General features: G+C 47.3%; 1 protein-coding gene across 1 annotated transcript; it reads left to right on the plus strand.

The window, feature by feature from the left end:
* The first annotated feature begins 197 nt into the window (after positions 1-197).
* Positions 198-10,067, plus strand: MAPRE1 (microtubule associated protein RP/EB family member 1). The gene is made up of 7 exons (XM_034067119.1): positions 198-291; positions 930-1,053; positions 3,593-3,738; positions 4,977-5,181; positions 5,564-5,673; positions 6,334-6,486; positions 6,868-10,067. The coding sequence occupies exons 2-7, from the start codon at positions 933-935 to the stop codon at positions 6,922-6,924; spliced, it is 792 nt and encodes a 263-aa protein (XP_033923010.1). The 5' UTR covers positions 198-291; positions 930-932; the 3' UTR covers positions 6,925-10,067.
* The last annotated feature ends 3,757 nt before the right edge of the window (positions 10,068-13,824 follow it).

Raw genomic sequence — 13,824 nt, forward strand, 5'->3', positions numbered from 1 at the left:
TGGGAGACCCCACGGGCACGCGGGATGCGGTCCCTGTGGGCGGGGCTAGGGAACAGCCAATCGCAGCCGAGTGCGTGAGGGGTGGGCGGAGCCTCGCCTTAGATACGCGGCGGTTGTCCCTCCCCTTAGCAACCGCCTGGGCCCGGCTCCGTCCCGCGCCGGTGAGCCGCGCTCGCTGCGACGGCCGTGACGCACACATGACGTAAGCACGTAGCGTGCGAGTGACGTGGTCCCCGGGCAGGCGGGCGGGGCCGGTTTGAACGCGCAGGGGACGGGGCGAGAGCGGGGCAGGTAACGGAAGGGGGGGGCAGGTAACGGAAGGGGGGGGCAGGTAACGGAGGGGGGGGGGGGGCAGCGGACCCGGGCCGGGCTCGGGGAGCGGCCGCAGCGGGCGGGGGTCGGGAGCCAGGCCCGGCGGCTGGTGAGGGGATGGGTGCGAGGCCTGCAGGGCCGGGCCGCGCCCCTCCGCGGGTACCGGGGCCCGGCGGCGGAGCCGGCGCCCGGTGCGGCTCCGTCGGAGGCAGCGGCGCTGGGGGCGGCCGGGCCGTGCCCCGCGCTCCGGCCTGCCCTCGGCAGCCGCACCGGGGGCTCCGCGGACACCGAGCGGCTCCGCTTTGTGCCTGCGGGGCTGCGGCCTGGAGGGAGCGGTAACCGGCGGAGAGCAGGAAGCGTTGGGGCCGCGCCCGGAGAGCGGATGGACCCCGGCAGCGGGGGGCGTCGGCGGCGCTGCCATAGGAGTGTTAATGGGGTTAATGGTGTTAATGGGGTTCATGGGTCTTCCCAAAGCCCCAACCACGAGGTCACCCCAGCTGTTAGCACCCCCCTCGCAGCGTTTCCTGTGCTGCTGTGCCAGGCCTGCCCCGACAGGCGCCGTGGGAACGGTTGGTGATAACGCCTGTGGTACTAACGCCTCTGGTTGTGTCTTCCAGAAAATGGCAGTTAATGTGTACTCGACTTCAGTGACCATCGAGAACCTGAGTCGACATGACATGCTGGCCTGGATCAATGAGTCCCTGCAGCTGACGCTGACCAAGATCGAACAGCTCTGCTCAGGTGAGGCTCAGCGTTGTGGCTGCCACCTCGGAGGTGCTCCCCATGTCTGTAGGGGTACCACTGTGCTGTGTGACTCTGCTGGCCCTCAGTAGCCATCCCAGTGGCTTTATTCCTGGTGTGAACAGATCCGTGGTCACTGTTGCAGTCTAGTTGTGGCTAGGGCATTATTGAAATGGCTGTTAATAATGTAACCATAATGAGAAGGTATATTCTGACTCACTGCAGTTTAGATGAAATAAGAAGGAATGGGGGTTAATGTGAAAAAAAACCCTTAGGAGAGGGTCTTTTCCAGAGAGAAATTAAGTATTTAGTCTGAATGGATCAAGTAAGTCTTACAAGTGTGGTAACCGGAGGAAATAAAGGGGATTTCTTATGGAGAAGAACCATTGGGAGGTTGGCAGAGGGAGTGTTGTGAGGAAGGGATTCTGGTGACTCAGGTTCACCTTCTGGACTTTATGACTCCTCGTGGTGAAGGAGTGTGTCAGTCGGTGTCACCTCTGCTTGCTTTGGGTTGAGCTGACTTAGCACAGCTGGACCTCGGTAGAGTCGTCAGCAGAAAAGGGGAAGTGATTGTGGTACAGAAATGAAGTCAAGTGTCATCACAGGGAGGAGTGTGTGTGTGGGAGGAGGCTTGTAGGAACGAACACGAGATAATGGTCTGTGGAGTAGGAGCTGAAAGAAAATAAGGCTAGAAATGCAGCCTTGGTAAAAGATTTGGGTAACCACAGCAGGTAGGTGAAAGGCACTTGGTGCAGAGTGGAAGTGCAGCTCTTAGTTTGAGATCTGGCGTTGCTCATGGAATCACAGATGGGGAATAAAAGGAGGAGTAAATTTAAAGTAAGCTTGGGACTGTCAGTATTGGATGTGGGTGAGTGTGTGGAAGAAACATTCACAGGGATTACAGAAAAGCAGGGGACTTACAACAGACATCTGACAGGTATTTGTAGTGGCTTTTCTGTAGTGAGGTGATGGAGAAGAACTGTAAGAGTGAAGGCACTAAAGCTCCACAAGCACATAAATAAGGGAAGGGATAAGCATTCTCTTATTGTCTGCTTTCAGATGGGCAGGTTAAAACCCTGCTTTGTGCAGTGTTGATTTATACAGCTGGGAAGTTGTGCTTCGTATTGGTGTGAGCCTCACGTGCTGCGAGTGCTCTGTCTTGCTGTGAGGATGGTTTATGTGGGCTGTGCAGAATTCCAGCTCACCTGTTTTTGGGACAAGCCTGAGAGCTGTTGATGTATGCACTGTGTCTGCAAAATGCCTCATGCTTCTTCAGGCATGGAAGTGGCTTTTGCTGTTGGTCATAGTTGTGTGAAAGGAGCTCCCAGGCTGGCTCTGCTGCCTTTGGCAAGGGCAGAGGTGACAGCAGCAAACTGAGCTCGCATAAATGCGCAAAAGACAACCTTTGGCCTATGCTGTGATCCCTTTATTTTTGTCACACTTATCACTCTTGACTACTGATGGTGAGCAAACCCCTGATTTCTGGCAAGTGACCTGGTTTTGAGCTGGGTGTTGGAGTTCTTCAGCAAGTGAACTGAAAGCCAGGGGAGATCAAACAGCATGGATAAAACCAGCAAGACTTTATTTATTGTATCTTAGTAGGAAGTGAACAAAATAGGGCTCTGGGGTTGAGGTGAATAGAGTCGTTTAGAGCAACACCATGGTGTCTTACTTCATGGCCTTTGCATAGCTCAGAAAATGTTGTGTAGCCATTTGATGTCTGAGGTCAAGGTTCCCATTACTCTGTGTGCACTTAATTCATTGATGGTGTGAGGGTAGCAGTGTTTGAGGTTTTGGGGCACACAGCTCCATGTTGTCACTGCAGAGTGAGGGTACAAGTTACATATCTTTTTTGTTGGGTGTGTGTGTTCTCTTTTTGGAGGTGATCATTTGCTCTGTGCCTGAACTGAATCCTTTGTTTGCTCTTGTTACAGCAAGAGCTGAATTGAAGGACATGAGAGATTTAAAATTAATAGAAACTGTGTTATTTTGGTTCTTTAAGGCTGGATTTAAATATAGTTCATCTTAATTTGGCCTCTTGCCTTGGAGGGCACCTTGAATTGTGTGCAGGTTCCGTTTGTAGGCAGTAAATGTATCATGATTTCAATAATGATTAAATGTAGTGTTTAGAACAGTTATTTTTCTGGTTTAGCCCTATTGGTGTTGATAAGAGGTGATTACAGGCCAGTGAGACATGTAGCAGCTCTGGTCTGTACTGATATCTGTGAAGAAAGGAAAGTTGGGTGACTCATTGGATATTTGTTTTCTCTCTTGGAATTCTTGGAGCAGGGTTGCTCTTGTTCCCAAGAGCTCAAGGTGTGAGACCAGGAGCTTGGTTCTGCAGCTTGCTTAAGCTTATTTACAGCCAGGCTGCCCCAAAACAGGAGACTGAAGGTTCCTGTTTCCTCCCTTTTGTTGCCATTGAGGGATGGTGTAGCTGGGGGATGAGTCAGGTTGGTTTGCTGATCTGACAGAGGTGACTTTACACTGGTGGGCTGCCTCGATTCACCCCAGGGTTGTGTTCTCTTTCTCTTGGCAGGTGCTGCCTACTGCCAGTTCATGGACATGCTCTTCCCAGGCTCTGTAGCGCTCAAGAAAGTGAAGTTTCAAGCAAAACTGGAACATGAGTATATCCAAAACTTCAAGGTTCTACAAGCAGGTTTCAAACGAATGGGTGTTGACAAAGTAAGCTGGGTTGTAACTGATTCACTGTCTCTTCATGGCAAAGTAGATGGAATGTGCTCTCAAATTTAGAGCTGAGTAAATCTGGGAGCAGAGTTTACTTTTGGTTCATAGATCTCAAAGCTTGGTTTGTGCTGGGGCCCTCGCTTGGTGTAGGGCACTGCCTGCTTTACCCCAGCTGAGGTTGGGTTTCCAGGTCTTAATGCTGAGATGCAGCTCAGACTGATACTGACATTTCTATGTGATAAGGTTTTCTTGAGCTTTCTATTTGAACCATCTCTGTTTTGGTGTGTTCTTATAACCTGCTGGTTTGATAGTCCTGAGGATTTCAGATTCTTCTTTTCAAGCATATAGAATGGTTTGGGTTGGAAAAAGCCTTGAAGATTGAGTCCAGCTGTTAATGCAGCACTGCCAAGGCCACCATTAACCATGTCTCTAAGCACCACATCTACACATCTTCGAAATATATATTTTAATACCTGGAGAGAATTGGAAGCTAATGAAAATGAGATCTGAAATTAATCATTTCAGATTGAATGATAGTTGTGCTTATGGAAGGGTGATTTATGTAGGTAATAGTTGCTGACAGCAGGTATGGTGCAGAGCATCTCTGTGTTAAAGTCTTTCTTTAAAAAGACATCTCGCTCTGTGTTGGCTGGTGGCTTCAGCACAAACTTGATTGGTGCTGAGCTTGAGGGCAGCAGCTTGTGCTGCATGTCTGGAGCTGGACAGCCTGTGGTGCCTTCACATACTGAGTGGTGATGTACTGGTAGTGGCTTCTGGCTCCTGTCAGGCCACAGACTCTCAGCTCATGGCCTCACAGACAAGGCTTCACAATTTGCTGCATCTGTTTAATAAGGTTCTGCTCCTCATTCCAGAGAAGCTGTAACTGTAACCTCCTGAAGGGTGGTGTTTAGGTCTCACAGTGGTGCTGTCTCTACTCTGCGGTTCAGGTTTGTGACACCAAGCCCTGGCTGAGTTCAGATATACAGAAAGAAGTTTCATGTTGAAACTTGGTGTAGCAGGAACCTTAAAAATGATTTGGCTCCTCCCAGTGAAAGCTGGATTTGTTTTTAATCCCAGTTACTAGCAGAAGGCCTGCTCTGGGACATACACTTGTTATCAGGGAGGAGTTTCTCTACACCAGACAAAGAACTACATTTGCGGTCTTCTGAGTGCGCTCATTTTAAAACAAGGGAGAGGTTTTTTTACCCTTAACTTTGTCTTTTTTCCCCCTCCAGATAATTCCTGTGGACAAACTGGTGAAAGGAAAATTTCAGGACAACTTTGAATTTGTTCAGTGGTTCAAGAAGTTTTTTGATGCAAACTATGATGGGAAGGAGTATGATCCCGTTGCGGCTCGACAAGGCCAAGAGACAGTAGCACCAAACTTTGTTGCTCCAGTTGTGAACAAACCCAAGAAATCTCTTGGCTCCGGCTGTGCAGGTAGAGAAAATCATTACAAGATTATCTAGATCATTAAAACCTCTGGGGGAAATAAGACCGAGTTGCTATTTAAAATCAGTGTATGAGATCAGAGTAGTTTGCATCTCTAGAGGTGTTAGGCTGCAAACACTGAGTCACTCTGTAGTGTCCAGTTATCTGAAACTACAGAAGACAATCTTCTCTTTTAAAGAGAAAAGGGCAAAGGTTGGTGCCAACACATACCAAAACCAAATCAAAATGGAGATGTCACATGGAGTCAAGCAGAAGGAAGGAACATATCTGCAAACTCTTATGGGCCTGAGCATGTTTGGAAGGGGAGTAATACATTTATAGAAGGAAGAAAGGTGCTCTGAGAGGAACTAACCCTGAGTTCATCTTGCAGCCCCACAGAGGCCCATCGTTGCACAGAGAACTGCAGCAGCTCCCAAAGCTGGGACTGGGATGGTCAAAAAGGCTGCGGGAGACAGTGAGTCGGCAGGATTGATTGAGCAGGTGTGTGAACAAACCAGCCCTCTGGTACTAGTTTTGTCTGCAGATTTATTCTTTAATAGCATGAAATGGCTGGGTCAGGCAGATGGAATAAAATTACCTGAATCTCATTTAAAATCACTTAAAAGCCTGTGTTGTAATGGACTTGCTCTCCTGTAGGAGCGAGCCCCCTCCTGCAGGACATGAGTACCAGACATTCAAACCCTGTCTGTGCCATGTCACACATAGCATTGTTTCAAGTATTTCCACAGCTGTGTTGCAGCTATCACAGCATTCCAACCGAGCTCTAAGCAGCTGCTACTTCACTGAAATGCTGAATGTAATACAGCTAAAACTGCCATCAGCATTAGAGTTGTCTTGAAAGAAAATGTTAGCCAAGATGACTGCAGGCAGCTAGTGCTTTACCTATTTCATGGCATAAGAATTTACACTTTCCAAGTGGTATTGTGTGCATTGGACTGGGTGTTTGTTGTGGCAATGATGTTACAATTTGGGAGACAGACCTTCTCCTCCTCCTGCAGTCCCCCTTCCCCCTGTCTTGGTTACTTCTGAAGTGCTTTGCATGTTACCACCCTCCTGAGAGCTTTGGGGACCCTGCCTTCAACACAGATCATGCTGAATTCTATCTTTGGTGGATGAATTATTATTGATGTCTTTTGGCAGATCAATGTATTGAAACTCACTGTTGAAGATCTGGAGAAGGAGAGAGACTTCTACTTTGGGAAATTGAGGAACATTGAGTTGATCTGCCAGGAGAATGAAGGGGAGAATGATCCAGTGTTGCAGAGGATTGTGGAAATTCTTTATGCCACAGATGTAAGTGATCTGGTATAAAGTGCACTGCACAGTTCCTCCCTCTCTGTGTAACTGGAAGCTGGTTTGCTTTCTAGGGCTCCCTCTAGGTCTGCTTTTTCAGTTTTGTCTTTAGGCTTATGGCCTAGCTATTCCCTCTGATTAAGGATCAGATAACATAACTGTAGTCAGGCAGTGAAGAAGGCTAGCCTTTCCTGAAGAGTATGTAGCAAATAGGTCAAAGATCAGGAGAATAACTCTCCTGGTAATATATCTTGACACTGTAAATGGTGACTTAAGGGGTATTTGTCCCCAGTAAAAGTTAAAAAAGAAGAGCATACAGAATAGCAAGGAACAGGTTTGATAGCAGATTTTCATTAAAGCACTTGTTTTCTTCCCCTTCAGGAAGGCTTTGTGATACCTGACGAAGGAGCACCGCAGGAGGAGCAAGAAGAGTATTAACAGACCACATACTGTACCAGCAGAGCAGCAACATCAGAATTCTTTGCCCCAGATCATGTGCTTAACTGTAAAATACTCCACTTTATTCTTAGAGGACTCACTGGTTTCTTTTCATAAGCAAAAAGTACCTCTTCTTAAAGTGCACTTTGCAGAAGTCTCACTTTTTACAGCGGGTTTGAGTTAGGAGCTCTTTCTCACTTGGTAGCAGAGCAGTATTCACATTGAGATCGTGTATTTAGGGAGCAAGAGGCTGAACATTTGGAACTTGTTGCAGAAAGGTTTGCTGGTAAAACGCTGGTTTGTGGGAAGACTCTTTGTATCTAAGGTGGTGTGTAGTAGAGAAATTAAAGACTGACTCATGGAAAGATTGAGTTAATGTGAAAATGCAGCACAGAAATTATTATAAAATGCCTTAAGAGTATTTAAAATATGCCTCCATATGCCAAATTGAAGTAATGTGACAGGAGATTTTATGTGCTTCATACTGGGGTAGACGTTTAACTCCACTCACTGCTGGCTGAGAGGCCTTGCGTGGCAATCCTGCCTTGTCAGCAAGTGCTCAAAAGGGGCTATGAAAACAAAACTCCATTCCTATGGAAAGCTGCTTACTAAGTGATTAGTTCTCGATGGAATAGTCCTCAACGTTGCCTGTCACAAGATTAGAGGGAGTATGAACAGCTGAGACACATAAATTACCTTGAAGAGTGCTAAAGCCTTTTTCTGTGGCATTGTGGCTAATGACCTTGCTAAAATGTACTGTGTTTTCTGTAAGAAATAACAAAACAGCAAAACAAGCAGAGGGCATCCAGTCCTCCTGCCTGAAATGTTCTTCAGAAGTAACTTTTTCCTTCCTGGCTCTTGTTTCGATTTGTCCTGTTGCTTTCCATTTTTGTTGATAACTTTTTGATCTCTCACTTGTTCTTTTGCCTTACCCATCCCAAGGAATGCCGAGCAAATCCAGCAGTTGTAACAGGGCTTGTGCTGTGCCATTAGTTTAGAATGAAAGTGAGTTGAGCACATGAGGATGATGACTTCTCTGTCCTTTTCTTCCCCCCTTTCAAGCCAGGGCATATCTGATACTACTTGCCAGTTCCGTAGTCTTCTGGGGTAAAAACTAAGAGGTGCTGGCTAACAGAGCTAATGTTATTGCAGAAAATACAGTACTGAGACTAACTTAAATATTAATATTTAAAGTCCTTTCCTTACCTGTCCTTTTTTGCTGCCATGCCCCTCATTACTGTTGTGTTTGGCAAGATCCTGCAAGACTTCTGATCCCCCTTCACTACTGAGATTGATCAGTCCTGTTGTGCTTGTACTCATTTGTTTCTGGTGGTAGCTTGTCCTAAAATGTGTGTAGGAGAGCATCTTATGGTAATTGTTGTGTAGTGCATGAATCTTCGTGAAATTCAGAGAAAAACCCAAAATCAGTGAATGCCAAAAATGCAAGTTACTAGCCATTGTTTAAAACTGCAGTGGTGCTATTTCTCTGTGGCCTTTGAGACTTTGGTTGCCCTAAACCTCCGTTTTACTGAGAAACCGTATTTGACTTGGATTTTTCTTGACAGGGTTTTTCTACTTTAAGCAGTTTCTAAATAAAGTTCTGTATTTCAAGAGTGTCACGTCTGCTGGAGTCTCTGGTGCTTTCAGATCCCATTAGGCCAAGCTGAAGTTCGTGAGTTTTCAGGAGGAAGCTTGCAGGCCCTGGAGTATCAGCTTTCATTCTGCAGTCCCAGTTAGAGCTGTTGCTCGCTGGAGTAGCCGTGATGTTGAAACCTTTGGAGTCTGCTGGGGGAAACCATTGCTTGAATTCTTGGGTTTTTTGCCTTATTCCTCCTGCGGTGGATGAAACGTGAGTGTATTGTTGGCCTCCTTCTCCTAAAGTGACTTTATGTCTGTTTAAAGTGTTTTAAAACTGCTACAACACTGGTTGTTACTTACAAACAAGCTGTGAGTTGGGTCTGTCGCCAGTCTCTGAGCAGGTAAACTGCTGACTTAGTTGGTGTTTCCTTTGGAGTGTGGTTGGTAGAGCCCAAATGTAACTGCCCCAGATGGGTGGGCAGAGCAGCAGTTCTTATATGATGCGTTTAACCTGGAGTTGCAAGTGTTCCCAGCAGGCTTCTTCCTGCCCCTGCTTGGTGGACACTGTGTTCTGCAGAATAGGCACTGCTGGCATTGCCCACTGCTGCTGTGAAACTGGTATTGGACTCCAGGAGCGCAGATGTAGGAAGTGGCTTTTGATGCACATAAAATCTTCATTACCATTACTTACTTGCTTTGAGGTTGGAAGCATGTTTTTGCAACTAAATACTTCATCATTCCAGCTGCTCAGAGCAAAAGATGGCAAATAGTATGTGACTGGATTTGAAGGTGACTTCTTGGGTGTCTGCTTCTGTAGTCCAGTTGTGTGCTGGGACCTGGTTGCTTCAAGTCTCTCTAAGAAGCCTGCATGTGTGGAACTGCAGAGCACCCAGGTCGTCAGATGGGCGCATTAGGTGGGTTCTGAGCTCTGCTAGCAGAGCAAGCAGATACCCTTTTATGCTAAAATCATGTTGAGTAAGAAATAATGCTGTCAGAATAGCCCTGTGAGACTATTGAATGTGTGGAGCTATTGGATGTGGGTTGTGGAATGAAATTGAAACTCAGATTGTAAGTCAAAGGCTGCTAAGATTTCCAGTTGCTTAACATCATGTCTCTGCTACCAAGATGAGTTATAAATAGAAAGGGGACAAACTTTATGTAGTCGCCTTATGACTATATTATAGATACTTTGGCATAATCTTTTTTTAATGTCCTTTTTGGGAAGAAAATAACAACAAACCCAACTCAAACCCATAGATGTAACATAGCTACTCTGTGACACTGGTACAGTATCTGCTGTTAAATGCTCACCTGCAGGACCAATTCCAATAGCATCCAGCCTTTCTTAGTATCTTAGTTCTATCAGAGATCTGCAAAGCGATGAGAGTGGAAGCAGCAAAGCTCTGTCTCCTCTGTACCAACATGTCTTACTTGCAGCTGGACTCCTGGATGGTTTTTTACCTTTTTATTGTCCATTTTCTAAAAGCTCCTTGTTTGCAATGACAATTCTTACTGTAACTGTTCAAAGCCTTCAAATAAAGGCCAAAAACTTCCTTGCTGTTGTATATCACTGTTCAAAGTGACTGCTTAAGCACTCGGTTGCCTTGTAGCCTGTCGAGTTGAATGTTCATCCATAGGAATGTGTGTCCTTTGGGAGTGTGAGCTTTTCTTTTGTAGCCTGTTAAGGATAAGGTTGGAATCTACTTATCACAAGAGAAAGATACTCTCTTGCAAGTCGGTGTGTAAATGTAATGAGGACTGTAATGCAGATTTCAAGCTGCCCTGCTGGCATGTATCATGGGCCTTGATGTCCGTACTGGTGCAAGAGCTAGGGGGGATGATCATAACGTATGAGCCCTTACTGAAGGGGCTGCAGACAACCGGTTGCTGCAGAGAAGAGGAACGTGCATCAGGGCCCTGCTTTGTTAGCAGGACAGATGGAGAATTCACAGATCTAGTGCAGAGAGAGCAAGGGGGGGATAAAGTCATTGTAAATCTGTTGGCTGGGAAACATCTCTCAATATTTGATGAGAAGTTTCCTCACCTCCTGATCAATCAATCATGTTCTTATGAAAAATGTACCCTCGCTTCCCCTTCAGATGTTCAATGTTTAAAGGCAATAACACTCACAAGAGACTTCCAATAGCAGGGTAAGAGCTGCAACCTGTGACTCCTCTTTGAACACTTTAGGGATGTTTTGACCAGTGGCTGGTTATCTGCAACACAACTTTAGTGCTTCAGTGTTAGGTAGAGGTTTGTTCTCTAGGCAAAATCGCTGCAGGTACATGTGCAAACTGGAAACCAGCTTGTGTAAATGGGCAGTTTAAGCCTAGCTGTGTATCCTACCTGTCTGGGTGTGTGATGGCTGCGAGCTGCACCACTTGGGCTGCCATAAATGTGTTTGTTGATTTGGAAACTGTAGATATGTGCTGGAGGGTCCTTTTTGGGTTCACCTTTGATGCAACGCTATTGCACATGCCATTGTGATGATCTTTCCTTGTTATGAATGATCTGGTGGGTTCTGGGTCTCCATTTGCTGTGCTTGTTTTCACAGGTTTGAATAAGTTCTGCATGCAATGAGAGAAATGATAGATAATATTGACAATAAAGACACTGATGACTTGTGAAGGCTGAGAGTGGCTGAGATGCTTCATAGCCTGGGTAATGACACTGTCCTCTGCAGTGAAGGATGAGGACTGAGGAGCAGCAGTTGCAAAAGTAATTTCCTGATTTATTTAAAAGGGAGGAAAACAAGAAGTCAAAGTCCATTTGTTCCTGGTACTGGAACAGTGCTTATTCCATAGCTCTCTTCCCTCATACTTGCTCTGTCAACACTGCAGACCCTCAGGTAGTTAATTCTACTCTCCTTTTGGTACTGTGCACATGAAATCACTGTCTTGCAGGAAGGGTACTGGGAGTTTGTGCTACCCCAATGCAGGAGCAGGGAAGCTGGGACTGGAGGGGTTTTGAGGAGCCAACCCTGCCTTAAGAGCTGCTTGTATTTGTCTTCCGCTTAAATGGTTCTTTGTGCTGCCAAGAAAGATGTCTGCTATTAAGTGTTCAATTTCTCAGAATCAAATAGGAAACAGGAGCATCCTTCCTGATGAAACTGGCTTCATAAACCAGCCCCTCATCTAGGAATGTCTGCTATGGAGTAATAGACTCGGTGATAAATGACTCTTGTAAATGGGTTCTCTTTTGGGTTTAATCAGCCTGCTTTGGCCATATGTAAACCATGAATTCAGGAGGTTGTGCCTGTTAGCTTGTATCCTGACTTGCCTTTGTATGACAGCTATTCCCCTTCACGGGGCTTAGATTTACAAAGGTAAACCGTCCCATTTAGGAAGATTGAAAGAACTGAGGTTAATCTGTCCTAGAGAGGAGACTGTGCTGGGGCTGGAGGCAGAGGCTTCAGTCTCTGTATGCATGAGAGGCTGTTGCAAAAGAGACCCTGGCCATGCCCATGGTGAAACGAACTCATGGAATGAATTCCATGTTAGACAACTTTTTCCTGTCTAATGCTACAGGCAGGACAGTAGCAGAGCATGAGATTCTAAGAGTGCAGAGAGTGTCCTCTCTATAGGCAGGGGTTGGATCACATCCCTCTGTCTGAGGTCCCTTCTGCTTCCATCCTCAATTCTATGATCAGAACAAGGGGTTCTGATTCTTTGGGGGCTGTAGAGGTGGAACATGAGGAACTTAGCATACATTTGCCTTTGCCAGTCTGTGATTTCTGCATGGGAGGCTGCTGCCAGCACATCCAGTGCTGTGTGTGCTTGGGAAGCGCTCTCAAAGTGGCTGTGGGTGGTTCAGGTCAGCAGCATGTGAAGCTGTGGTGTCACCAGTGCGTGTTAGTCCCATGTCATGGGATCTCTCTGCAGCCCTGGCACTGAATTCCTTGATATCGGTGACAGCAAATGTGATGGGATCTTGTGCCTCGTGGGATGGGACAACTGTGATGGCCTCGGATTCCTGGTGGGATGCTTCTCCGGGCAGGGAATGGCTTCTTTACAGCAGGACTTTGGATCACGCTCTCTGCCCCTCCTGTGAAAGGGGTCCCTGAGGGGGGAACCCACAGTGCCCACAGCTCTGGTTACATCCCCAGGGGTGTAAGGGGATGCTCCCTGCTCCTGGGCTCTGCTCCCAGTGCTTGGAGATGATTCTGCTCAGCACTGGGAACTTCTGCTTCCAGTGCATGGGGCTGAGCTCTGCACTGACCGTGCTGCAGTGTCCAGGGTGGCTGCAGTGTCCAGGGTGGCTGCTGTGTACAGTGGGGTCACAGTGGCAAATTCCAGGTAATTCCTCACTTGTAGCTCTTGGATTAATCCAGGTTCTCACTCATTGCTCATTCACATTGTGAAAGTCCTAAGGCCTTTTCCTGTTTCACTTTGGTTTTCTCACTGCTAAATGGCACAGAAACAACCAACCAACCACTGCTTCTGCCATTTTAGATGTGTTCTTCACACATGTGTGTCTCTTCCATCTCCCCAAGCAGAGCACTTGTCTCCTGCAGGACACCCCACATCTCAGCTCAGCACTCTACAGAGGAGCCCTCAGAGCTGTCCTTGCAGGCTCATGCTGTTGCTGCAGTTCTGTCCCTCAGCTGCACCTCGTGTGTGAAACTGTCCTTGGGTACTTCTGTTGCTCACCAGCTTCTGGCATGACATAAACACAGATAACACTGGAGCGGCAGCTTCTCTCCTTGCTCGTACGTCCCTATGCTGGATGGGAACGGTGAGTTGCTGCGGATGCTCCAGGTTTTCCATGGCATGGGAGATGAGCAGCTCCCTGTCTGCACCCCGGGCCCAGCTCCTCCCTTGCCATGGCCAGTGCCCTGCTCTCCCCTCTGAGTTCAGACTCACATCCCATTGCTGTGCTTCATGAGACTCCTTCCTTTCTGAAGCAGCAGCAGCAATGAACTCAACTGGTTTCATTAAGTGAAATCTCCTCTTCTGCAGCTCCCCAGGAGCTGGTGCTACCAGATGAAGTTCATTCCTGAGCTCCAGCCCGTTGCCAACTGCTCAGCTGCTGATAAGAGCCCCAGTGCTCACCCTGCTCCAGTAAAATAGCACAGGCAGGCTCCGGTAAGACAGGTCTCTGCTCTGTGCTGTAATTTACCCATTGCACAATGCTATCAGGCAGTGCTGCTGGTGTTGTAGCCTTCTCTTCCTTCCGGGTAGAGCCTAAGGTACCAAACTCTCAGGTGCTGGGAAATGTGAGGGGAGACTGAGCTGAGCTCTTAGGCAGAAGCTGTTCCCTGGGAGGGTGCTGAGGCGCTGGCACAGGGTGCCCAGAGCAGCTGTGGCTGCCCCATCCCTGGCA

Source organism: Melopsittacus undulatus, chromosome 10 (assembly GCF_012275295.1).
Source record: "Melopsittacus undulatus isolate bMelUnd1 chromosome 10, bMelUnd1.mat.Z, whole genome shotgun sequence".
In the NCBI taxonomy this organism is placed as follows: domain Eukaryota; kingdom Metazoa; phylum Chordata; class Aves; order Psittaciformes; family Psittaculidae; genus Melopsittacus; species Melopsittacus undulatus.

Excerpts from the sequence above, each read along its gene's own strand:
- MAPRE1 (XM_034067119.1), top strand. The coding sequence starts at position 933 with ATGGCAGTTAATGTGTACTCGACTTCAGTGACCATCGAGAACCTGAGT. Across the intron at positions 3,739-4,976 it reads AACGAATGGGTGTTGACAAA|ATAATTCCTGTGGACAAACT; the intron begins GTAAGCTGGGTT and ends TTCCCCCTCCAG. Across the intron at positions 6,487-6,867 it reads AAATTCTTTATGCCACAGAT|GAAGGCTTTGTGATACCTGA; the intron begins GTAAGTGATCTG and ends CTTCCCCTTCAG.